General features: G+C 43.6%; 1 protein-coding gene across 3 annotated transcripts in view; it reads left to right on the top strand.

Annotated features, from left to right (window-relative positions):
• Positions 1-25,991, top strand: part of LOC124612947 (Na(+)/H(+) exchanger beta-like) — a 1,149,910-nt gene that overhangs the window by 1,001,756 nt on the left and 122,163 nt on the right. For all 3 annotated transcript variants that reach the window (XM_047141462.1, XM_047141460.1, XM_047141461.1), the window contains exon 11: positions 3,434-3,553. In XM_047141462.1, the coding sequence (XP_046997418.1) occupies positions 3,434-3,553 (120 nt within the window). The remainder of the gene's footprint in view (positions 1-3,433; positions 3,554-25,991) is intronic.

The following is a 25,991-nucleotide window of genomic DNA, read 5'->3' as shown; positions in this document are numbered from 1 at the left end:
TAAAAGGGAAGACAAATCACTCATACCCCAGGATAACTGGAAGATCCTACCTCCACAAACATTGTGATTTTCTTTTTTGGGAAGAGAGTGTGGGGGTGGGGGGAGTTGATTGCCCGAAAGGTGTAGAAGGGTTGATACATCTCACTAGAAACCTTACACTTTCCTTGTGATGGATAGTTTTTAATTTTCAATTGAATATCTACCCAGAACAATTTTGCTGTATTGGGAACTGATCATGAAATCATACACTCATAAGCTGCTGAAGCAGTTAAATGTTTTTTGTTATGATAGTAATGACAGGTCACTCTATAAAGGAATCTCTGATGTTAGAAATGTTCAGTTAGTCGTTATTGAAAACACAGTAGGAGTGGATGTGTGACACTGTTGTTATACAGATTATTTTTCTGTAATCTTTACTGTGAATTTACATTTGATCTTAGCAAAGATTGGATGATCCTACAAAATTAACCCCATAGTTCAAGTGAGGTGGAGAATATTGTAACCTTCACTTTAGGGCCACCAATCATTCATTGAACACAAAGTTAGATTTCTGCAACAACATATAGTCTGGTTATAATAGAGGGAAACATTCCATGTAGGAAATATATATCTAAAAACAAAGATGATGTGACTTACCAAATGAAAGTGCTGGCAGGTCGACAGACACACAAACAAACACAAACATACACACAAAATTCAAGCTTTCGCAACAAACTGTTGCCTCATCAGGAAAGAGGGAAGGAGAGGGAAAGACGAAAGGATGTGGGTTTTAAGGGAGAGGGTAAGGAGTCATTCCAATCCCGGGTGCGGAAAGACTTACCTTAGGGGGAAGAAGGACGGGTATACACTCACACACACACACATATCCATCCACACATATACAGACACAAGCAGACATATTTAAAGACAAAGAGTTTGGGCAGAGATGTCAGTCGAGGCAGAAGTGCAGAGGCAAAGATGTTGTTGAATGACAGGTGAGGTATGAGTGGCGGCAACTTGAAATTAGCGGAGATTGAGGCCTGGTGGATAACGGGAAGAGAGGATATATTGAAGAGCAAGTTCCCATCTCCGGAGTTCGGATAGGTTGGTGTTAGTGGGAAGTATCCAGATAACCCGGACGGTGTAACACTGTGCCAAGATGTGCTGGCCGTGCACCAAGGCATGTTTAGCCACAGGGTGATCCTCATTACCAACAAACACTGTCTGCCTGTGTCCATTCATGCGAATGGACAGTTTGTTGCCGGTCATTCCCACATAGAATGCGTCACATTGTAGGCAGGTCAGTTGGTAGATCATGTGGGTGCTTTCACACGTGGCTCTGCCTTTGATCGTGTGCACCCTCTGGGTTACAGGACTGGAGTAGGTGGTGGTGGGAGGGTGCATGGGACAGGTTTTACACCGGGGGCGGTTACAAGGGTAGGAGCCAGAGGATAGGGAAGGTGGTTTGGGGATTTCATAGGGATGAACTAAGAGGTTACGAAGGTTAGGTGGACGGCGGAAAGACACTCTTGGTGGAGTGGGGAGGATTTCATGAAGGATGGATCTCATTTCTGGGCAGGATTTTAGGAAGTCATATCCCTGCTGGAGAGCCACATTCAGAATCTGATCCAGTCCCGGAAAGTATCCTGTCACAAGTGGGGCACTTTTGTGGTTCTTCTGTGGGAGCTTCTGGGTTTGAGAGGATGAGGAAGTGGCTCTGGTTATTTGCTTCTGTACCAGTTCGGGAGGGTAGTTGCGGGATGCTAAAGCTGTTGTCAGGTTTTGGTGTAATGCTTCAGGGATTCCGGACTGGAGCAGATTCGTTTGCCACGAAGACCTAGGCTGTAGGGAAGGGACCGTTTGATGTGGAATGGGTGGCAGCTGTCGTAATGGAGGTACTGTTGCTTGTTGGTGGGTTTGAAGTGGATGGACGTGTGAAGCTGGCCATTGGACAGGTGGAGGTCAACATCAAGGAAAGTGGCATGGGATTTGGAGTAGGACCAGGTGAATCTGATGGAACCAAAGGAGTTGAGGTTAGAGAGGAAATTCTGGAGTTCTTCTTCACTGTGAGTCCAGATCATGAAGATGTCATCAATAAATCTGTACCAAACTTTGGGTTGGCAGGCCTGGGTAACCAAGAAGGCTTCCTCTAAGCGACCCATGAATAGGTTGGTGTACGATGAGGCAACAGTTTGTTGCGAAAGCTTGAATTTTGTGTGTATGTTTGTGTTTGTTTGTGTGTCTGTCGACCTGCCAGCACTTTCATTTGGTAAGTCACATCATCTTTGTTTTTACAACATATAGTCTGGTAGTCTATAAAACCAAACATTAATTGTTCCTGGTTGAAATTAGTAAGCCCAAGCATGAGTTCTTTGTTTTGCACATGTATTGCAGTTATATTACTATGCATAATTCCAAATAAGTCATATGGTGATGGAAACCACATCCTCATCAAACATAAGCACTGTACAGAAATGTTATATCAGTTTGTAGAATGCAAGTAACAGGACCCTTTCTCTGATCATGCAGTAAATCAGAAAACACAACAGTTACTATCCAACACAACTACAGTCTAGTCCATGTAGTTCATTTCATAGTGGCAGAGCTGGATAATAGCAGCTAGCAAAGGAGAAACTGAGGGCAAGCTGGCCACCAGGTAGCCTTATATTTGGCTGCTACAGAATTTTATGTAACCAGCCTGTGATATCAGTGGCCTCTCCACTGGAGACACTTTCATGGATGTGAGTGATATTATGCATGTCAGTAAATTTGTATCGTCTGTTCTCATTTCTAGTGTGGCTACCAAAGAGACTTTGAAATATGCAATACAACTTCCAGTGTGGTTTTATTTCTGTTACAATCCAAAGATAAATGCAGATCATTCCTACCAAATTTGCTGTTGAATTCTTAGCCATTCTGAATTAATTTTAATGACACAACACTTGTAAAAAGTAGAATTGCACAAACTGTCAGCTTTTTGTATAATTGGCAGACTGACAGTGATGGGTACACTCTGGTGTCTTCTAACACTTTGAACAAGTAGCACAATATTGGAATTGACCTTTCCATCCTTGGTCTTTCAGGATTTTCTGATTCTGAGAATGATAAGTGTGAATATTTTTCCCTAACTTATGGAATCTTTCAGCTTCATGTACACCCACTGGAGAGACAGAGAAGTTGTTACATTGTTGCTGCTCCAAATTTTTTGAATTGCTCTGTACACACCTCTTAAGTGCACAGATTAACAAGTTGAGTTTTCCCCCTTTCTTCAGTAGACCTAACACTGTGATTCGTCTGAGACTTCACCTAACATTATTTAAATTGTTATATTACCTGCATATTGGAGAGGAAACATAGATCAAGAAATTTGCTGAAGTAAATACATATCCATTTCTGTGATGATTTTGTTATTAAAATTTGTGTCTGCTGATAAAAATATCTGTTCTTTACACAGTTCAACTGGTGTACGGATTCCAGAAAATGTTGAAGATCGGGTTGTTCTGCAGAGTGATGTCAGCCAGCTTGCTCTGCCAACATTTACACCTCGGCTGTTTTTCTTGATTCTGTTGCCACCGTAAGTGCACACCTTGTCAGATGTGAATTATTGAACTTTTTTGCTTGTCAGATTCAATAGAATGTAGCAACTAAATTATATTCTTAGCAGGCAATGTGATTTAATTAATGAGCATAAACTATTTTCTGTTGTACAATAGTCTGTCAAGCATTTTCATAGATAAGGGACCTATGAACAAAAATGATGCATGGAGGTAATGTGTGCACTAAAATGTGCCTTGGAGATATTACTGTACATTATACAGTGGTGCAGAAATTAGGCATATGAGAAATCTGGTACTAAACTTTTACTGGCAATTACTGTGTGAAGTACAAGGTGTACAGCTTTGCTTCTGCCGTTTTCTCCCCAACATTTGAGGCTTTAATGAAACAAATTGGTTACACATGTATCATTCAAAGTATTTTCCATTGCTGGCCACTACTTTCTCCCATCTTTTGGGCAGTGTATGAATCCCGCATCGCAAAAATTGTTCATCTCTTTGAAGCGATCCACAAATCGATCCAATTTGTGACTTCTTCATGAGATCAAAAGTGTTGGTCAGCCAGGCCAAGTGCCATTGATCTAAACAGGTGACAGTCATAGGGAGCAATGTCTGGAGCATATGACGGGTAGGGTACGACTTCCCATTTTAACGTTTCCAAGTATGTTTTGACCTCTTTTGCAATATGGGGTTGAGCGTTATCATGCTGTAAAATCACTTTGTCATGCCTCTCGCTGTATTGCGGTCATTTGTCTCTTAATGCTCTGCTCAAACACATTAATTGTATCTGATAACAAGCACCTGTGATTGTTTCACTTGGTTTTAACACCTCACAGTACATGACACCAAGCTGGTCCCACCAAACGCAGAGCATGATCTTGGAGCCGTGAATATTCGGTTTGGCCGTCGATGTGGAAGCATGGCTGGGATATCCCCATAATTGTTTGCATTTAGGGTTATCTCAATGAAACCATTTTTCGTCCCTAGTCACAATGTGATGCAGAAATCACTTCCCTTTTGCCTCTGAAGCAACTGTTCACAAACACACAAACGCCGTTCAATGTCTCTTGGTTTCAGTTCACGCGGAACCCAAGTTCCTTCTTTCTGAATCATGCCCATAGCCTTGAGACATTTTGAAATGTCTTTCTGTGTCACTCCCACTAATCATGCCAATTCTTCTTGAGTATGATGTGAGTCTACACCCAGCAATGTCTCCAATTCTGCATCTTCGAAAACATTCTCTCTTCCACCACTATGTTGGTCTGCGATGTTAAAATCACTGTTCTTGGAGCATTGAAACCACTCACAACACATTCTTTCACTAACAGCATCCTTACCATATGTACTTGAGAGCATTTGATGAGACTCAGCTGCTGTTTTCTTCATACTGAAACAAAACAGTAACACCTCCCACAAATGATGAGAATTAGGCTCTTAAACTGAAATTTTCAATCAAGAACAACTTTATGATGCAGTCACAAATTGACTAATGTTTGAGTGAGGTTATGTTGACCAAGGCCCAAGCTAACTGCATGATGTCTGAAATCTGTTTCTTTCAACTGCTACTTACCGTTGTCGCCACCTATTGGCAAATGGCGGATGCAAAGTTGTACGCCTTTTATCTTTCTGTTTAGGACCTACAGAATGTCGATGTGCAGTTTGATGGAAATATGGAAATACAGGGTAAATACTATGGATCAGTCCATATAGCATGGCTTAAAGTAAGACCCCTACTACTGGACAAGTCCCCTACACAGCTAAGTAATAGTCTGTGGTGGTGTTAGGGCTGCAGTCCCTTGACCTACAGTGCAACATGAGTGTTCACTCGGATTTAAGACTGCAGAGTAAACTGACCTCTACAGCAGGTTAATATTGCAGGTACTTGTCCATCAGGTCAGCTATACACTGTCAGGCATTTATATCAACCTGATTGAACCAAAGTCCATATTCACCATAAAAAGATGCACATAACGTTGCATGATATCATCCCTGTAAGTTACAGTGATCACAATATCTCTGTTGTATATTTATTTATTTATTGACTATGCTCCATTAAACTGTATTATTACATGAAACAATATCCCTAAGAAAAGCATTTAGTGGAATGTATGCTTCTAAAATGATGCTGCCTAAGACGAGAGTATTGGCATCATCACAATGGTTTCCTTTTCCCAAACGTGCTGAGATTGTAAACTGTCGCAGTGGTATAACAAATGAACAGGCAGTGAAAATCACTCTCCAGGTTGAACTGTGATTCATCCATGGGGATAACACTACTATTATTGTGTCTGCTTATGCATGTAAGACACCACTTCAACAAGACACTCAATATCTTTGTTCCTGTGAAATGTTTCTAGTGCACCAACAAGAAAATACAGCAATCTTTTGAAGCTGACAGGGCATAGTCTTATAGGAGACATGTAACTGTGAGACTGCCATGGGGGCCCTGCCTATTCAGGGCAGATGCTGCTCTGGTTGGATGTTTTCAGTCACATGAAGATAGACAATATTCTTAGTTGTGGGTTGTAGGATACAGTCAACCCTGTCTGCATTGATGTTGAATGTTTTCTCTCTCCAAGAGTCTGCCTACAGTATGAACTGACACTAAGGGGAATGCCCCACTTCCAGCTACGTCATGTGGATTGTGCAAACTCTAACTTTCCAGTATTTCAGCTGTATGCAGTAACATCACAGAGTGTTTGTTGTACCAGCCTGCTTCTCCATAGTTCATATAACGAGTACATGCTTCTCAGGTCTGCAGCTGTATCAGGCTGTGTAAATTCCACAATATTTCTATGAGGTAACTATTAATCTTCTTCAAGAAATTGCTACTGGTGGCAGATGCTTGCACTGTGGCAATCTTCTTGTGATTTCATGTCTGCAAGACATGCATGCATCAAAAGTTTATATCAAACAGATGATAGCATTGTGTCAAAAGCCCCCTAACAAGAACTGAGACTTGGTCTTACATGCCTGTTGAGGATCATTGGTGCAGTTGCTCTGTGTCACTTTGGTTTTGAGCTGAACCAAAATTGCTTGCTATGTGCACCCTATGTGAAATGTAGCCAGATGGAACAGACCTCCTTCTCTGGTATCACTTCTCACCCACAAATAAATCTGTGATACAGATAGGGGCACCTGCATGGAACCATCCTATGGTAATTTATTCATGGGTTATCCAGAGAAATTCTTCCTAATCACCCAGAATCCCAGATCTCTCATGTGGTTCAGATTCATTAATAATATCTTCAAATCTGGATGAAGAGTTAGCTTACCCTACCAACATTCCTCCAGAACCTCGACACCTTCTCCCTCATTTACTTCACCTGCTCCTCCTCCGCCCAACAAGCTACCTTCCTCGATGTGGACATCCAGCTCACAAATGGCTCCATCAGTACCTCTGCCTACCTCAAACCTATCAACTACCAACAATACACTACAGCTCCCATCAATTCCACATCAAGAAGTCCCTCCCATACAGCCTAACCACATGTTGTCATTGCACCTATGGCGATGAGCAGTTACTCACCAAACATATTGAGGGTCTCGCTAAGGCCTTCACACACTGAAATTACCTCTGCACCTTGTCCAGAAACAGATCTGCTTTGCTTTGTGTCCCGTCACCCACCACCCTCACACACACACTGACCAGCCACAAAGTAGCATCCCGCTTGTAACTCAGCACCACCCGGGACAAGAGCAGCTGAATTACATTCTCTGCCAGGGTTTCAACTACCTCTCATCACCCTCTGAAATGACAAATAACCTACCCACTACCACTAAACTTTCCATAGTGGTATTCTACCACTAATCCGAACTTGTCTGTCCCTATTCCACCTCAGCTCCTAACCCCTTGTCTTGTGGCTCGTATCCGTGTGAGTTTTCGCCTTCCTTGCTTCTCTTCTCTCCCCTTTTCCCCTTCCAGCACTGTGACTAGCAGCCCACCATCCTGTCCTGTCATCATTACACACTTCTACAGGCAGCACTACAGCATCTTCCCCCACCCCTACCATTGCTACCCTTCTTTCACCCTGCTCCACACCACTTCTGTACTCCCACTACCCACCTCAGCTGAGATTGCTACTGGAGATGACACTGACCATTTGTGTGTGTGTTATGCCTGCATGAATATGTGTGCATTTTTCTAAATCTGATAAAGGACTTTGTCTGATAGCTTAGTATACTTTTAAATTGTCCTGTGTGCTACTCATCACCTTCTCTAACTGGTCAGTACCCAACTATCCTAATTCATATTGTTATTCAATCCTGTATTTACAAGGGCTATCCACAAAGTACATTACGTTTTGGAATTAAAAAGAAATAAAGTATTGAATTTTTTTTTATTATATACAGATGAAAGCCACACTTAAATACTACTTTTCTACATAGTTGCCATTTAAATTAAGGCACTTATCGTAGCAATGGACGAGCTTGGAAATTCCTTCGTCATAAAATTCGTCCGCCTGCGCCTTCAACCACGTGGTGACTGTCTTTTGGGACAGAAAAGGTGTGATTTTTGTGGATTTCCTGGAAAGAGGCACTACAATAAACTCTCAAAGGTATTGCTAAACTCTGCACAACCTCAGAAGAGCAATACAAAACAAGTGCAGGGGAAAGTTGGGCTCAAAGATCTTGCTGATTCATGACAACAGGGCCCACACGGAAAATGCCACTCATGAAGTTCTCAAATCTTTTAAGTGGGAGTTGTTTCCTCATCCACCGTACAGTCCCGACCTGGCACCGAGTGACTTCCACTTATTCCCAACAATGAAGAAGTGGTTGGCTATGCAGCGTTTTGATGACGACGCACAGCTTCAAGAAGAGGTAACCACGTGGTTGAAGGCGCAGGTGGCCAAATTTTACGATGAAGGAATTTCCAAGCTCATCCATCGCTACGATAAGTGCCTTAATTTAAATGGCAACTATGTAGAAAAGTAGTATTTAAGTGTGGCTTTCATCTATATATAATAAAAAAAAATCCAATACTTTATTTATTTTTAATTCCAAAACATAGTGTACTTTGTAGATAGCCCTAGTACATTCTTGGAAGTCTATTTAAAATATATCTTACAGAGTGTTGCACTCTTTTTTTTTTCAGCAGTACTTAAGGATGTGAGCACAACATATAGATAACTTTTCTGTTTTACAACCATTAAACAAATTCTTCTATTCCATTAAATTTGTTAGGAAAAATCTCATTCACAAGTGGATTTACTGTCAGTGTAAAACTTTTCAGCTTGTTGAATAGAGATATACATGAAATTTGTGAAATAATGTCAAGTGTGGCAATGATGGATTGCTTTTGAGTGAAAAATGGATTGCCCAAATTTTTATGCATTATGACATCAAACAATACAAAGTAAACACATTCAATTGTATCACTTATGTTGTCTATAGAAATATCGAATCATAAATTTATAATGTAAATGGATAGAAAAAAACTCTACTCGCCAAGTGGTGGCAGAGGAACACACACATAAAAAGGTTTAACTTTTACAAGCTTTTGGAGCCAGTGGCTCCTTCTTCTGGCTGAAGAGTTGAAGGAGAAGGAAGAGGAGTGAAGGAAAATGACAGGAGAGGTTTAGGGAAAGGGGTACAGTTCAGAAAAGCCACCCGGAACCCCAGGTCAGAGGAGGCTTACCGGACAGGATGAGAAGGAAAGACTGATTGCTGGGGACAGCTCTAGACAAGATTTGAAATCCTGAGAGCTTAAAAGTTGAAGACTAATTAGTATGACCAAGGTTACTGCTAAAACATTGTGCATGAATTAATCAGAGTGAAAAGATAAATGCACTGTATGTAACAGAGGTGGGAGTGGAGACAGTGAAAAATGAAAGATGTACAAAACTGAAATGGAGTGAAAAAAGGAGTAGTTACTGTAAAGAAATGCCGAGATGGATCAATAATCGAATATTTCCATTGTTATAATTGTAAATTTAGTTACATTTGGCTTATGTGAGTAGATATGAATTGTATATTCAGTGAAAGTCCCTGAATTCCAACTTGTTCTGCATGAATAGACACAAAACATTTGTAGGAAATCAAGTTTGGCAAACAGTAATTTTAAAAAATGGTATATTGCTTATTTTCCAGTTTCAATTGCATATTCACAGTGCTAAAAAATGAGCAACTGACAGTGGAAAATGACAATAACATATCTGTGGAAGAACTAGCAGCTCTCTGGTCCCTTAGAGATGTCCCTGATATAACAACCCTACCAGTGGACAAAGGAAACACTACAGTGCTATTAAGTACTGCCGAGTACCGGCAGAAAATAAACCTGCTGCTACAAGATGAGGCCTACAAGAGGCTGAAGAAGGACCCAACCTTGATGATGAGTAGAAAGATGATAGCTCTGCTGAAGAAATCTGGCTTACCTGAGCCAGTGAAGAAGTGGCTGCACCCCAGAGTGCCAGCAATACCATGCCTCTATGGACTCCCCAAGATCCATAAGGAAGGGGTACCTCTGAGTCCGATTGTGGACTCCATCAACGCTCACAGTTATGGACTAGCCAAATACCTACTGACACTGCTCCCAACCCTTATAGGACACTGCAGCCACCATGTGAGAAACTCAGTCGAATTCGTAAAAATACTCAGGGACATGCGACTACCAAGGTGGGACCTACTTGTGAGCTTCAATGTGACACTGCTTTTCACAAAAGTGCCCCTTCAAGATTCTTTGGCACTTTTAGCTCAGCACTTTGAACCACAAACAGTCAGCCTTTTTGAACATGCACTAACATCAACCTACTTCCAGTGCAATGTGGAATTCTTCGAGCAGATTGATGGTGTGGCCATGGGCTCCCCACTGGCTCCTGCGATTGTGAACCTCTATTTGGAATATTTTGAGGAGGTAGCCCTTCAAACAGCCAGACAGAAACCAAAGCACTTCTTCAGCTATGTCGGCAACACTTTTGTCATGTGAGGACATGGAAAACAGGCACTAGTTGAATTTCTGGAGCACCTCAACAGCATCCATCCGAATATCAAATTTATGATGGAAATGGAGGACAATGGATACCTCCCCTTCCTTGACATACTAATTAAGAGGAAAGCAGATTGTTCACTAGGCCATGCAATACATAGGAAGAAGACACATGCAGACCTATACCTTCATTCAACAAGCTGCCACTATCTCGCACAAAGACAAACAGTACTGACCACCCTGGTACACAGGGTGGATGTCGTCTGTGACAAAGACATCCTAGCATCCTAGCTGCAACACCTGAGGGAAGTCTTCTACCAAAATGGCTACAGTGAAACACAGATCAGCAGGGTGCTTAAAAGGAAGAAGGAAGCAATGACAACCTCAGAAGAAGAAGAAGAAGAAGAAGAAGAAGAAGAAGGAAACAAACGACTCATGCTCCTACTGTACATGGGTCCATTCTCGGCCAAAATTGGAAGACTTCTGGGCAAATACAATATCAAAACCATTCTCTGCTTACTACCAAAGATGAGGGAGCTCCTAGATTCTGCCAAAAACCTGCTGAAGCTTAACACTGCAGAAATATACAGCATACCATGCGAATGTGGTAAACAATACATTGGACAAACACAGCGCTGTATATCTAAATGCTGCAAAAAACATATCAGATGTGTGCAACTAGGCCACAAAGAAAAATCAGCCATAGCAGAAACAGCACAAATGAAGAACACACCTTCAACTTCGAAAACACAAAGGTGCTGTGCTGACCATCTGGCTTCTGGGAAAGTATTATCAAAGAATCCCTAGAAATAAGGATTCATGACAACCTGGTCAACACGGATGCGGGATACCAACTCAGTGCAGCATGGAACCCTGCAATACTGGCAATCTGTCAGGAGCTCGCCTGTCATCGTCCTCCACCGTGTACACAGACAGAATGCTTTCACCGAGAACTGAACACGGCCTCCGGGGCCAACTGCTACCCCCACCACCGTGTGCATGCTGCCAGTCCACCGCAGCCTCCTGAGGTCTAGTGGATGGGGGTGACTGTGCATACAAACACCCTGCTCTCCACGAATCTCAACACTTTGCCAGAAGATGGGTAGTATGACACTTCACAAATCGTCACAGTATGTCAACACTACCACCCAGCCTGAGACCCAAGAAACCTTCATCCACAGTTTACACCAGGAAATCCAACAGTCACATAAACAATGTATAATTTTTTTTTCAATATCAGTATAGTTGCAGAATTCTCTCATGATGAATATGTCAGTTCTAGTGACAAATAATGATGTTTAATACATATGTAGAATGGTGTCAGTATGACTACAGGCTTGTTCAGCTCACAATAGCACATACAAGAAATGCTGCATACTCTGAAATAGAAATCTGAGATATTTAGTGAGTCTTGGAATGTTTATCAGAAAGACAGATTATATGCCGTAGGAGAGGATTGTTCAAAGCAGTTGATAAAAGTATTGTCTCTACTGAGGTTGAAATTGAGTGTGATAATGAAGTTACCTGGTTGTACAAACAGGTCTAGGTGAAACCAAGTTTCTCAATGATTTTACTGACCACCCAACTCTGCTGTTACAGTTCTAGAGTCAGCCAAAGAAAGTCTATGGTCAATTGTGCGTAAATACCCAGATCATACGATACTAGTTGCTGGTGACTTTAACCTACAGAATACAGACTGAGATGTGTGTGTATTCATTGCAATTGGTACAGACAGACAGTGTTGTGAAGTACTTTTGAATACATTTTCTAAAAATTTCATTAGTTAGTTCAGCAGCCAACACACAATGGAAGTATCTTGGATCTTGTAACTACAAATGGGTCAGTCTTTATTGATGGCATCATTATAGAGATGGCAATTAGTGATCATGATGTCATCATAGTGTCTATGGTTACGAAAGCTAATAAACTGGTCAAATGGGCTAGGAGAGTGCTTCTGCTAGAAAGAAAAGATAAGCAGTTGTTAGCATCTTACTTAGACAATGAATTGCAATCACTTAGTTCTGGGATAATGGCCATAGAGAAATTATGGTCAGAGTTTAAACAGAATGAGATTTCACTGAGCAGCAGAGTGTGCACTGATGTGAAACTTCCTTGCAGATTAAAACTGTGTGCTGTACCGAGACTCGAACTTGGGATCTTTGCCTTCCATGGGCAAGTGCTCTACCACCTCAGCTACCCAAGCACAACGCATGACCCATCCTCACAGCTTCAATTCTGCCAGTCCCTTGTCTGCTATCATCCAAACTTCACAGAAGCCCTTCTGTGAAGAGTAATAGTCATGTGAATCGGCAGGCGCACAACCGGAATTTCCATCACGGTCGAGGCGGAGTGTGGAGGTGGAGTGACTGGCGGCAGGTCCGCCTCGTAGTCAGTTAACCAGCGGGGCTGGATGATGTGTCGAATTGTGCAAGAGCAGGTGTGTGGAACAGCCTGCGGTGTGGTGCAGGTGTGGCTGCCCTGTATGCAGATCGAGCCATCCAACGAGATGAATGTGCCAATTTCTGACAGGTCGCATTCGCAGGGGAGGGACAGGCTATGCACCACACTGGCATTTAACTGCCCGTTGGATGGCGAGGCCGTGGTGTCTGTTAGGAGCACAAGCACACAGTCATTAAAGGTGATGATTGACACTTCGTCCACATGGTGTGGTGGCATGTTGCAGCACACATTGAATGTGGGAGAGCGAGTCTCCACTGATGGTGAAGTGGCGGCAAAACCTGCACATGGGGTGGATGGCGACATGCCTGGAAAACTTGTGAATGGTGACGATGAATCATGGGCTGGAGAAAACAGTGCCATGGGATGAGACAAAGCATTTTCGGGCTCTGTGGTGGAAAAGTCACCAGGAGTGTCCAACTAAGATGGCAGAGGGACGTCAGAGTCCACGAAAGCAGATTTGAGCCTGTGCAATGAAACAATTTGAGGACGATCTTTAACCATAATGTCAAACATTGTCTCACCCTACTGGAGTACTTTAAAGTGGCAGAGGTAGAGTGATTGCGAGGGTTGTCTAATGGAATCATCCCTGAGCATAACATGGGAGCAAGTGTTGAGTGCAGTTAGCATGTAAGCGTCCGACGAGAGTGGCTGATAGGCAGGTGTTGCCATGCATGTTTGAAGTGAGTGCGCATGTGACTAATGATATCTGGGGAGGGGGGAAAATCCTCAGGTGCTTGAGGCAGGATAAGTTCCCCTGGTAGTCTGGTTTAAAGGTTGAATGGAGGCCGAGTAAATCCCATGGAAGCACCTCATACCAGAGGCAGTCGTGGCACCTGAGGGCAGTTTTGAGGGTGCGGTGCCAGCGCTCAACTCACCCATTGCTTTGTGGATGGTAGATTGTTGCATGAATTTTTTTAAGGCCGCAGATGTTACATAAGATGGTGAATAGGGCAGACTCAAACTGCTGACCTTGGTCGGTGGTGATGGTGGTCAGTCAACCGAACCTGGCAATCCATGAGGAGACAAAACCCTTGGCCACGATTTCAGTGGTGATGTTGGGTAAAGGAATGGCTTCCACCCAGCGAGTCATGTGGTTGATTGTGGAGAGAATATATCTGTGGCCCTCTGACGGTAGTAGTGGACCGATAAGATTGATATGCACATGACGAAACCGTTCTTGCAGAATGCCGAACTTGCCTTGTGGAGGGGTGGATTAGCGGCCAATTTTGTTGCATTGACAGGGGACGCAGCTGTGTACCCAGGTCTGACAGTCCCATTTAATATTTTTCCAAATGAAATGCTTGCATACGAGCCATGTAGTGGCGTGGACGCCAGGGTGAGCGAGGTTACGCAAGGTGTAAAAGGCTTGCTGGTGCAATGTGGGCAGGAGCAATGGCTGCAGGGTGCCAGTAGAAGAATTGCACTGCATCTCATCCAAAATGTTGGGGAACTTGGCTTTGGTAGACATAAGAGATGTTTGAGGATCTGTGAGGAGAGTTTGAGATTCCTCATCGGAGGCCTGGAGAGCGGCCAGGTTGTATAAGTCGATGATGCGTGAGACAGTATTGATCTGGGAGAAAAAAATCAGCGGGGATGTTTTCTGTGCCTTTGATGTAGCAAACGTCTGGTGTGAATTGAGAGACTAAATCAAAGTGGCGGAAACGCCAATGGGGTGGGTCCTTGGGAGGGTTGCAGAACGTGTCTGTTAGTGGTTTGTGATTGTTGAGGATGAAGAAAGAGTAGCCCTCGATGTTGGGGCGAAAGTGTTTGACAGCTTCATAGACTGCCAGAAGTTCCCTATCAAAAGCAGAATGTTTCTTCTGAGCTGTAGACAGATTTTAGAGAAGAAATAAAGGTGAGAAACTGTGTCGCCCTTGCATTGCTGTAGTACTCCACCCATCGCGATGTCGCTGGAATCCGTAGTGATGAACAACTCGGCTGATGGGTCGGGATGGGCAAGTGTCACAGCATGAGATAAGGAAGCTTTTAGAGCCTTGAAGGCCTCCAGCATAGATTCAGTCCAGCAAACTGGTTTAAGGCCTGAAGTCTGTTTGCCTGACAGCGAGTCTGTCAGCAGGGCCTGCACAGCAGTGGCAGAAGGCAGATGCCGACGGTAGTAATTAATTGTACCTAAGAAAAGTCAGAGTTCTTTGTAAGTAGCCAGAGGCAGCAATGATGTGATGGCCTGCACGCAGGATTTGGGAGGCTATATTCCGTCTGTGGAGACGGTGTAATTCAAAAATGTGACAGAGGACTGGCGCAATTGGAATTTGTCCTTGTTGACCTCAACACCATTGGAGTACAAGGTCTGGAGGACCTTGTATAAATGATTTTCATGTTCATCAGCCAAGTTACTGAAAATGAATATGTCATCCAGATATGCAAAGCAAAACTTGAACTGTTGTAAGATTGAGTGGATGAAACGGTGCCATGTTTGTGCCACGTTTTTCAGGCTGAATGGCATGAAGTTGTATTGGAACAAACTGAACGAGCGGCTTGATAATAGCAGTCTTTGAAATGTTGTCTGGCGCTATGGGAATTTGGTGATAGGCACATTTACAGTCAATCTCACTGAAGATTGTGGCGCCCGATAACATATGAGTGAATTCGTTTATGTTCAGCATGGGGTAATTGTCCATGATGGCACAAGTGTTTAAGCATCTGTAATCACTGCACATTAAAAAAAAGCCGTCGTGTTTGGGGACGAGGTGAATCGGTGAAGACCAGTTGCTGTCCAATGGTTGTAGAATACCTGCCTCGAAAAGTAAGTTAATTTGCTGTCGGGCCGTGCGCAACATAAGGGGGTTGAGACATCTAACCCTGTGCCTAATAGGAAGGCCGGCAATGGTAATTATCTTGTGTGTAGTTCTGTCAGTGACGGAAGAAACTGAGAACTGCACACAAGACTGAGTAACGTCCTGACATGAAGTTTTTGGACAAGTGGGGCATGATGAGGTGTAACCGTTAGTGCGGGTGGAAAGAGGCAGCACGAAAGTCACATGCCTATCACATTAGCGCAGCGCTCACTTGTTTGGAGAGGTCAGCTGCACATGCAGCACAGAGTGGGTCAGGACATGCAGTGACTGTCTGTTGTCAGCCTTGCCTTGGGTAACCAGCGCGTGGGAGAGAGACGCTGGCGTCGCGCGGGGAACAGCGATGACCACTGAGTCACGTGGTTGGCGTGCAAGAGAGGGGGATTGTTTATCAACATGCCGGGCAGCTGCCTGCATGGTGGACGTGGTTGTATTGCACATGTGACTGTCCTTAGAAGCACTGTTTGAAACACATGACACTCAAAGAGGCGAGTGTGTTGTGGATGTGGTATCTACCTGATGTGAATTGTCACACACAATTAATGTTTTTGGACTAACTTGTTGACCGAGCGGGGTGGCGCAGTGGTTAGACACTGGACTCGCATTCGGGAGGACGACGGTTCAATCCCGCGTCCGGCCATCCTGATTTAGGTTTTCCGTGATTTCCCTAAATCGCTCCAGGCAAATGCCGGGATGGTTCCTCTGAAAGGGCACGGCCGACTTCCTTCCCCATCCTTCCCTAATCCGATGAGACCGATGACCACGCTGTCTGGTCTCCTTCCCCAAACCAACCAACCAACCAACTAACTTGTTGAGTGTCTGAGCTGGTGCCTGCTGGAGAAACAAGGTTAGGTGACAGCACTGTGGACTGCAGTTTCAGTAGTGAGGTACGAGCTGTGACAAGCTCATTGTAAATATGTGCTATTCGTTGTTTCCGCTTGTTGTTTTCCCAGCTGAGTTGTGCCATGGAGTCAGCAGTAGGTTAGTGACCCAGGTCACAATGTCGCCCATGAGGGTGGAACACTCGCGCACTAACTCACATGTTGCAAGAGAAACAGAAATTGGAATGTAAATGCAGGAGCACAGTATCTGAGTGTTAGTGGGATGGTGTAGCATCGAGCCCTGCACCACGTTTGGAGAGAGTTTGTAATGGGACAAAAAATCCATACCGAGAATTGGTTCATCAATGTTGGCAATGTAGAAAGTCCATGGAAAACACAAAGAAGGATATAGGTGCACCATAACTTTGCCAGAGCTTGAGGTTTGTAACATTGATGCATTAACAGCTCGCAGAAGTGACCTCGTTGGTGAAAAGACGGGGGGAACCATCCATTATGATAGACACATCAGCACCAGTGTCGACTAGGAAAACGAGACGTGATGAAATGTCAGTCTCGTACAAATGACCACTTGGCTGGGTGGATGAGTGGATGGAGTGCAATGTATGGGGATGCCTGTGAGGTTCCCTGCAGGACTCGGCATCTTCTAGATCCTGCAGTCAGCTTGGGTGCTGGCAAGTAACCGGCACTTCTTAGCATTATCGCTGAAAACCTTGTGGGACCAGCAGTACAGATGAGCTGGATGTGGTGGTGGTGGTGACTGCGGCCTGGCATGTATACCAGCACATATTGTGCATGGGCAATCTTAGAATGTTCAGATGGTGGAGAGAGCAAGCAGATACTGCCAGGTAGTGTAGAAAGGTGGATGTGAAGCGAGCTCTGCCTCTGCCAGCAGACGGCTGGTAAACAGGAGCAGTTGTGCCGACCAGCGGTAAGTGGTGAGCTGGTTGGTGTTTTAGTAGCAATGCATACAGCTGGTCTGCAATGCGGAGACAAGAACTGATTGACTTGAAGGAGTGCAGTAGCAGGTGAATCTGTAGGTCGCTAGGCAATTTGGTAGACCATACTGCCCACAGAGTGACGTCCAGCATTGTATGCTCACTCACGAGTAACCGAAGGTGGCACCAGAGTTGTGATGGAGTTTGGTCCCCCAGGTGTTCCTTGTACATGATCTTGATGATTAATTCTTGTGGTGAGCAGGCAAGTCAGTCCATGATCATTTTCTTTGTGAACTCTTACTTCGGTGGAGGCGGTGGTGAGAAGAGTAGATCACAAATTAAGTCTGAGTGATCATGGAGGTGCATGATGAGACACAGGAATTTAGAGTTGTTGTTGGACACATGATGCAACTCGAAAACAAGCACAAACCATGATACAGTGTTGTCCTCATATAAAGGAGGCCCCAGCATATGACCAGGGGGAGGGCATGAAGGCAGCTTTGGTGTCCCTTGGAAAACCGGCTGGTCCGTGCTAGGAGAGGCCGTACAGCAGACTGCCACAGTAGGCATAGGTGTGTTACTGGCAAGCACATCCATATCAACAGCGGGTTGCATTGTCCTTGACGTGTCATGGAAACAGGACATGGCTGGCACAGTCAGTACCGTGGGAATGAGTGGTTGCACAATACATGTGGGGGTCCCATAAACTGGAGTGGAGATTACAGGTACTGAATTGAACTGACCCACCCCGGACATTACGCAGAAAACCAGCGCAGCAGACACAGGTGGTGCTGTGGGAAGGCGAGCAGCTGACTGACCGAAACCAGGGCCCCCTGTGAGTGAAAGGGGGGGGGGGGTGTCGGTAACTCGTATGACCAAAGTTTAAGTTCTTCTTAAGTGAGCATGGAGAATTGTGCAAACTGAAATGTTCTTGATTAGTTTGCCAATGAGGCAAAATTGTAACAGGTCGTGGTTGATAGTGGGCAGGTGAACTTTGCAATAACGGCTGTGCTGCACACGGCATGACCGTAACTATTGTTGTGGTCCGTTGAGAGTCAAAGTATGTGTGTGAATGTAGATCACTTTGAGCATTATACGATGAATCAGTAGGTACACTGTTCTGAATATTATTCACATCACACTTCACATGTTGGCGAGCACAGTCTGGTGACACAAAACCCAAGTTATTGTTCGTGTTAGTAGCGTAGTACCCGACCATTGTAGAGTGACAAAGTTTGAAGTTAACGTGGCTGGAAATCTCGAATCACAGTGAATTAATGTAGAACCAGCCATTGGTGAAGGAATGAAGAATGAAGTCATCCGGTGATCATTGTTGTGCTTCCAAATCTTCAAACAAAGCATTTAGTGAGGTAGCCATGGCATCATGTGCATAACCTGTTGATTTACAACACCTGGCACGGAAGTCATGGAAGATGTAGAAACTTCGGGGTCACCGGCATGGGAACGGGATACAATTATCAGTTGAATGCAATAACTATCCCCATTAAATTCTACATAGAGATATATTTCACAGTAAGTCATGTATGTGTACACAGCTTGAGATACAGAACAGAATTAAAAGCTAACATGGAAGCTCGGCAGAGCAATAAGAGTCCAAAGATGGTGTTAATCATGGTCAATATGACCTATGAATGCCACACAGTAAAATTAGACTACTAACAATGAAGTACCATTTTTCTTTGATCTGTGGATAACTCCAAGTGCACTGACAGAAAAAAATCACAACACCAAGAAGAAGTCATGCAATGCAAAACAAAGGTTGATAGGTGTGGTTTTACATCTGAAAGATGATGTCTACTCAGATTTTGTGCTAGTTGTATAAGGTTGACATTAGTACTGCCTCTATGAGGATGCAAATCAGGTTTGCTTTAATTAAATGCTGTAATGGTCATGAGGGTCAGTCATATTTTAGACTGAATGTAGTGCATTGATGTTAGTTGACAATGCTTCTAAAGTGACAAAGACACCATTATCAACAGCTCACTGAGTTTGATAGGACTATGAGATGACATAATAGGGCTATGAGAAACTGGATGTTCCTTTTGCAATATTGCAGAAAGACTTGGCAGGAATGTACCCACTGAACACGATTGCTGGCAGTGGTGGCCATGAGAATGCATGGCCGCAAAAAGACTGGGCCTGGACGACCCCATTGCACTGTCGAGAAGAAAGACCATGATGTTCAGCTTATGGGTCTGGCACATTTTGGTGCACCTGCAGTAGCAATTTGAGTGGGAGTTGGCACCACAGTGACACAGTGAACTGTTACAAATCTGTTACTTGAAGGACAACTATGCAACTATAGTTTGCATTCCACTGACTCCAAACCACCACTGTTTGTGCCTTCAGTGGTACCATGTGAGAGCTCATTGGAGAACAGGATGGAGGTCTTTTGTATTTTCTGATGAAAGCTGGATTTTCCTCAGTGCCAGTGATGGCTGTGTGTTGTTTGGGAGGAGGCCAGTTGAGGACCTGCAAACAATATGTCTGTGTGCTAGGCACATTGGACCTACACCTGGAGTTATGGTCTGTGGTGCAATTTTTTACGACAGCAGGAGGTCTCTAATGATTATCCCATGCACCCTGACTGAAAACTTCTATGTCAATCTAGTATTTTGATCTGTTGTGCTACCATTCATTAACAGCTTTCTGGAGGGTGTTTCCAACAGGATGACACTCGCCTACATACTACTGTTGTAACCCAACAAGCTCTACAGAGTGTCAGCATGTTGCCTTGGCCTGCTTGATCACCAGATCTGTCTCCAATGGAGGATGTACGGGACATCATCAGATGACAACTCCAGCACCATCCACAACAGCATAAACCATCCCTGCATTGACTGACCAAGTGCAACAGGCATGGAGCTCCATCCCACAAACTAACATCTAGCACCTGTACAACACAATTCATGATTGTTTCTCTGCCTGCATTCAACATTCTGGTGGTTACACAAGTTATTAATGTACTAGCATTTCATTTTCCTATGGCTTATCTCGCCCTTAAATTAACTTGAGATCATGCAATGTTGATAACTTAAATAGATTACCTAGACAAATGTGTTCCTGAAATGTCATTACCCTACATTACTTATTTTTTGGTGTTGTGATTATTTTCTTCAGTGTATTTATGATGCGATTATATTTATAATAGTATAACTGTATCTCCAAAAACATTTGTCAAAAGATAAATAAGCATCCAATGTTCAGCATTAACAGTCTAAGAAAAAGATAGATTACTACTTAACATAAAGATGAGACGTGAAATTGCAGTCAGGCACAATTAAAAGACTCTTACACATTAGCTATTGATCACAGCCTTCATCAGAAAAACAAAGAGAAACACACAGCATTGATTCACACAAGCAAGCACACTTCACACAAACATGACCACCAATTCCAGCAACTCAGACTAGAATGCAACTGTCACATGGACTGCAAACAGCAGTGTGGAAGGGGTGGGGAAGGGGAAGGTTGTCAGTGTGTGGGTGGAGGGAGAGAGGGACGCTTTCTGGCAGTGTGTGAAGGGACTAGCCTGCCAACAGGCAGAGTGTCAGAAGGCTGTGGGGCAGAGAGGTGGCGAAAATGGAGTGAAAAAAGAGAGGAATGGGGAAATATGAGTGAGTACATTGATTGGCAGAGGGCGACAAACCAAGAAGGTGGGAGATGAGTATAGAGAGGAGGCGATAGGACAGAGGAGCTGGAAACTGTTGGGTAGAGGGTGTGGGAACAGTATGTTACCTTAGGTTGAGGCCAGGATAATTTCAGGAGTGGAAAATGTGTTGTAAGGATAACTCCCATCTGCACAGTTCAGAAAAGTGATTTTGGAGGGAAGGACCCAGATGGCTTAGGTAGGCCTAGTGATTCAGCCACTGAAACCAAGTATTTTTATGCTCAGCTACTTGTTGTATCACAGGGTGGTCTACTCTGTTCTTAGCCAGAGTTTGGTGGAGGCCATTCATCCTGCTGGATAGAAGACTGGTAGTCATACCAGTACAAAAAGCTGTGCAATGGCTGCAGCAGAGCTGGTAAATGACGTGGCTGCTTTCACAGGTGACCCAGCCCCTGATAGGATAGTATAAACCTGTGACAGGCTGGGTTCAAAATGATTCAAATGGCTCTGAGCACTATGGGATGAGGTCATCAGTCCCCTAGAACTTAGGACTACTTAAACCTAACTAATCTAAGGACATCATACATATCCTTGCCCGAGGCAGGATTCGAACCTGCGACCTTAGCAGTCGTGCAGTTCCAGACTGAAGCGCCTACAACTGCTCGGCCACAGCAGCCAGTGACAGGATGGGAATAGGAAGTGCTGCGTAGGTGGACTGGGCAGGTCTTGCAGATGGTTTTTGGACATGGATATGATATTTGTGGCAAGGGGTTGGGATTAAGGGTGGCATAGGGATGAACTAGGATGTTGTGAAGGTTTTATGGGCAAAGGAACACCACTTTAGGAGGGTAGGAGGGATCTTGGGTAGGATGTCTCTCATTACAGGGCATTATGATAGGTAATCAAAGGTCTGATGAAGAATTTGATTCAGTTGTTCCAGTCTGGGGCGGTACTGGGTGATGAAGGGATGAAGGGGGCACTCCTTTATTGCTGTTTCTTGGGGTTGGTGGGAGGATTAGGGGTGAGAGGGGAAATGGCACAAGAGATCTGTTTGTGGACTAGGTCTGGTGGATAGCACCCATCTGTGAAGGCCTTGGTGAAACACTCAGCATACTGAGCAAGGGAGTTCTTGTCATTGCAGATGTGCTGTCCTTGAGTGGCTAAGATGTATATGAGGTGCTTTTGGTGTGAAAGTGATGACAGCTGTTGAAATGGAAGTACTGTTGGTGGTTGGTGGGTTTATTGTGGATAGAGGTGCAGATGGATCCATCAGAGAGGAGGAGGCCAACATCTAGGAAGGTGGCATACTGGGTTTAGGAGGACAAGATGAAATGGATGGGAGAGAAGGTATTGAGGTCATGAAGGAATGAAGATTGGATGTCTTGGCCCTGAGCCCAGATCATGCAGGTATCTTCAAGGACCCTGAATCAGACTAAGGGTTTGGCATTTTGGGAGGCTAGGAAGGTCTCCTCTAAATAGTCCATAAACAAGTTACAGGTTGGCATATGAGGGCACAACGATGTTGCCCACAGCTGCACCACAGATTTTTTTGTATACTGTCCCTCTGAAGAAGAAGTAGTTGTGAATTAGGATAAAGTTAATAAGGTGTATGAGGAAGGAGGTTGTGGGTTTGGAGTCTTAAGGAAGCTGGAAAAAGTACTAGGTCTACAACATTGCTTCCACTATTTTTTCTCAAAGTTCAAGACTTTATTGTGAAAGACTTACAGAAAATTCATGATTCAAAGTATTGGCCATCGTTGGTCACTGCTTTCTTGTAGCTTTAGGGCAGCATACAAATCTTTCAGTGTATAAACTGGGCATCTTTTGAGGGGAGCGATGAATCGATCCAATTTTGCACTTGTTCATATGAGCGCAAGTGCTAGTCAGCAAGTTCGTGTGCCATTGATCGAAAAAGGTGGCAGTCAGAGGGAGGAATATCTGGAGAATACAGTGGGTGGGGTAGAACTTCCCATTTCAGCATTTCCAAGTATGGTTTGACGGGATTTTTCACATGGGGTCATGCACTGTCATGCTGCAAAATCATTTTTTCATGTCTATCATTGTAGTGTGGCCATTTGTCTTTCAGTGCTCAGCTCAAACACATCAATTGCTATGATAATGATCTCCTGTGATTGTTCCCATCAGTTGCAGTAGCATCAAAAGCTTTCTCTCTTTCACAACCATGCCAGTGTTCAACATCAAAATCACCATTCTTGAAGTATGGAAACCATTTTCTGCAAAGTTCTGTCACTAACAGGCATCTCATCATAGGTCTTACCCAGCTTTTTATGAGCCTCAGCTGCAGATTTCTTCATACAAAGCAGAAAATTAAAACCGCCTGCAGATGATGAGAATTGGGCTCATAAGTTGACATATTCATTCGAGAATAGCTTTATGATGCAATCAATAATCAACTGATATTTTGATGGCATTATATTCTCAAATGCCTAAGCTTACTGTATGACGCTTATGACAAATGACTGGCACCACTACTTTCCACTACTGCAGTCTATTGCAAAACAGTGGAAGCAAAATTGTGAACCTAATAGTATTCAATAGCAGTAAGATCATGGTCATGAGGAATGCTGGTGTGAAGGGAGGTGGCATCAACAGTGATGAGTAGGGATACAGGAGGTAAAGGGATGGATATGGTGGAGAGTTGGCAAAGGAAGTGGTTGGTGCCTTTGATGTGGCAGGCTGTATTATGGGCAATTGGTTGTTGATGTTAGTCAATGGGGACAGAAATTTTTTTGGTGGTAGCACTATAACCAGTCACAATGGGGCATCCAGGATTGTTGGGTTTGTGGATTTTGGGGAGCATTGGGAATGTGAGGGAATGGGGTGTCACAAGGGTGAGGAGGGAAATGGATTCACATTAGTGGTTCTGAGAAGGGCCTAAGGTTTTAAGCATGGATTGGAGGTTGTGCTAGATTTCTGGAGTGAGATCATTTGGGCACAGTTTATAAGTGCAGGAGTCAGATAATTGGTAGAGGCCTTCTGCCAGGTGGCAAAATGTGTGACTGGGCCTTAGCTAGGAAAAGGTATACTTTTCAGGAGTAGATGTCCATTGTGGCAAGAATGGCATAAAGGGAACAGGAATGACGCTGAATGATGGTTGAAAGGGATGCTAGATAAGAGAAAATATGCATAGATACATAAAAATGTGAATAAATATGCAGAAATGCATGAAACTGCATGAAACAATGAAAAATAAGCACAAGTACATTAAAAGTGTACAAAGCTGTTAGAGAAAAGGAGTGGGTGAGGTATGGGAATATGTGTGTGTTGCAATAAGTGAAGAGAGGGGATGGGTTAGGTCAAGGATCACAAATTCTTGTTGCATGGGCAGATGTGGAAAATAAAACACTAAAGTACATCAGGGTGAGGGATGAAGTAAGATTAACAGGAAGAAATGTAATTATCAGAGGGACGAATTTAGGACATCAGATGCTGCATCAACAATCCACACAGTCACAAAGGTGTTTGCTGTGCGTGGACGATTGTTGATACAGTGTAGCTCATTAGTTGATGTTGTATGGAAGGTGGTGAATAAACATAGGAAAGAAGAGAAAGAATGGACACTGACAAGAGTAATGCTATAGAGAATAGTAACAAAGGAAAATGTTACAGGGTTGAGGGATGGAAGAAAAGCTGTTTGGCAAAATCAAACAATGGAAACTCCAGTTTATAGTGTCAGCAGTGTAAGGAAAAGATAGTTTGCAACTTACTGTAAATATGACACATTAAGCTGCAGACAGACACAATTAAAAGACACATACACATTCGCTTTCAGCTACAGCCTTCATCAGAATGAAAGAGAAACACACAGCATTCATTCATGCAAGCAAGCACACCTTACACATGTATGACCTGCCAGCTCCAGCAGCTCAGACCAGAATGCTGTTGTCACATGGAATGGAAGCAGCAGTCTGGAAGGGATGGGGAAGGGGTAGGGGAAGGGGTAGCAGTATACAAGGGGGGAGGGGGGAGGGGAGGGGGGAGATGGGAGCACTGCCTGGCAGAGTGTGCAGGAACTAGAATGGCAACAGGTGCATAATTTGGAGGCTGTGGGGCAGGGAGGTGGGGAAAATGGAGAGAAAAAGAGAGGTGTGAGGATGATAGGTTAGTGCATTGCAGAGGGTAGCACACAAAGAGTGTGGAAGATGAGAATAGGGAGAAGATGATGGGTCAGAGGGTGTGAAGGGTATGAGTAGAGTACATTGCCTTAGGTTGAGGCTGGAATAATTTCGGAAGCAGAGAATGTATTCAACATTAATTGTAAGGAACAGCTTTGCCAGCAAAGCTTTATTTCAGAAGTAATGACTTGCTAAAGCAAAAAAACTTCAAGTTATACCACAGTTCAGAGGCCATGTTAAACAGTAGATCCCCCTGTAAGTGGTTGGGTGAGAAAATTCAAAGTTCAGAGTCAATAACATACCACCTCCAATATGACAAAACCTAGTGGAAGCATTGTGGTATTCAAACCCACCTTTGGATTAATGACAGCTGTACTGGGTTCTCAGATTCTCAGGGCTGCATTTATGCTGTGTAATAGTCGCTGATCAAAACAATATTTATTTTTATATAGTTTATTTAGTTTACTTCTGGCAGCTTCATATGTAAAGTTTCTTCTATTTATTTATTCATTCGCAGTGTTCTAGAAATCTTAAAGAAGTACTTTGGAGTGAGTCACCCATATATTAACAAACAGAATTCACTGTTACTATCTACAGAATTAATTTTTGGATTAAAAAACTTCCCCTACTCTGATATGTTCTATTCAAGTTGATTCTGAGCAAATGTAACATGGTAACATTGGCAGGAGAGTTGTTACTTTAAACTGATAACT

Source organism: Schistocerca americana, chromosome 4 (genome assembly GCF_021461395.2).
Source record: "Schistocerca americana isolate TAMUIC-IGC-003095 chromosome 4, iqSchAmer2.1, whole genome shotgun sequence".
Lineage (NCBI taxonomy): Eukaryota > Metazoa > Arthropoda > Insecta > Orthoptera > Acrididae > Schistocerca > Schistocerca americana.
Note: the sequence above shows the minus strand (reverse complement) of the source record. Positions and strands in the feature narration are given on the sequence as shown.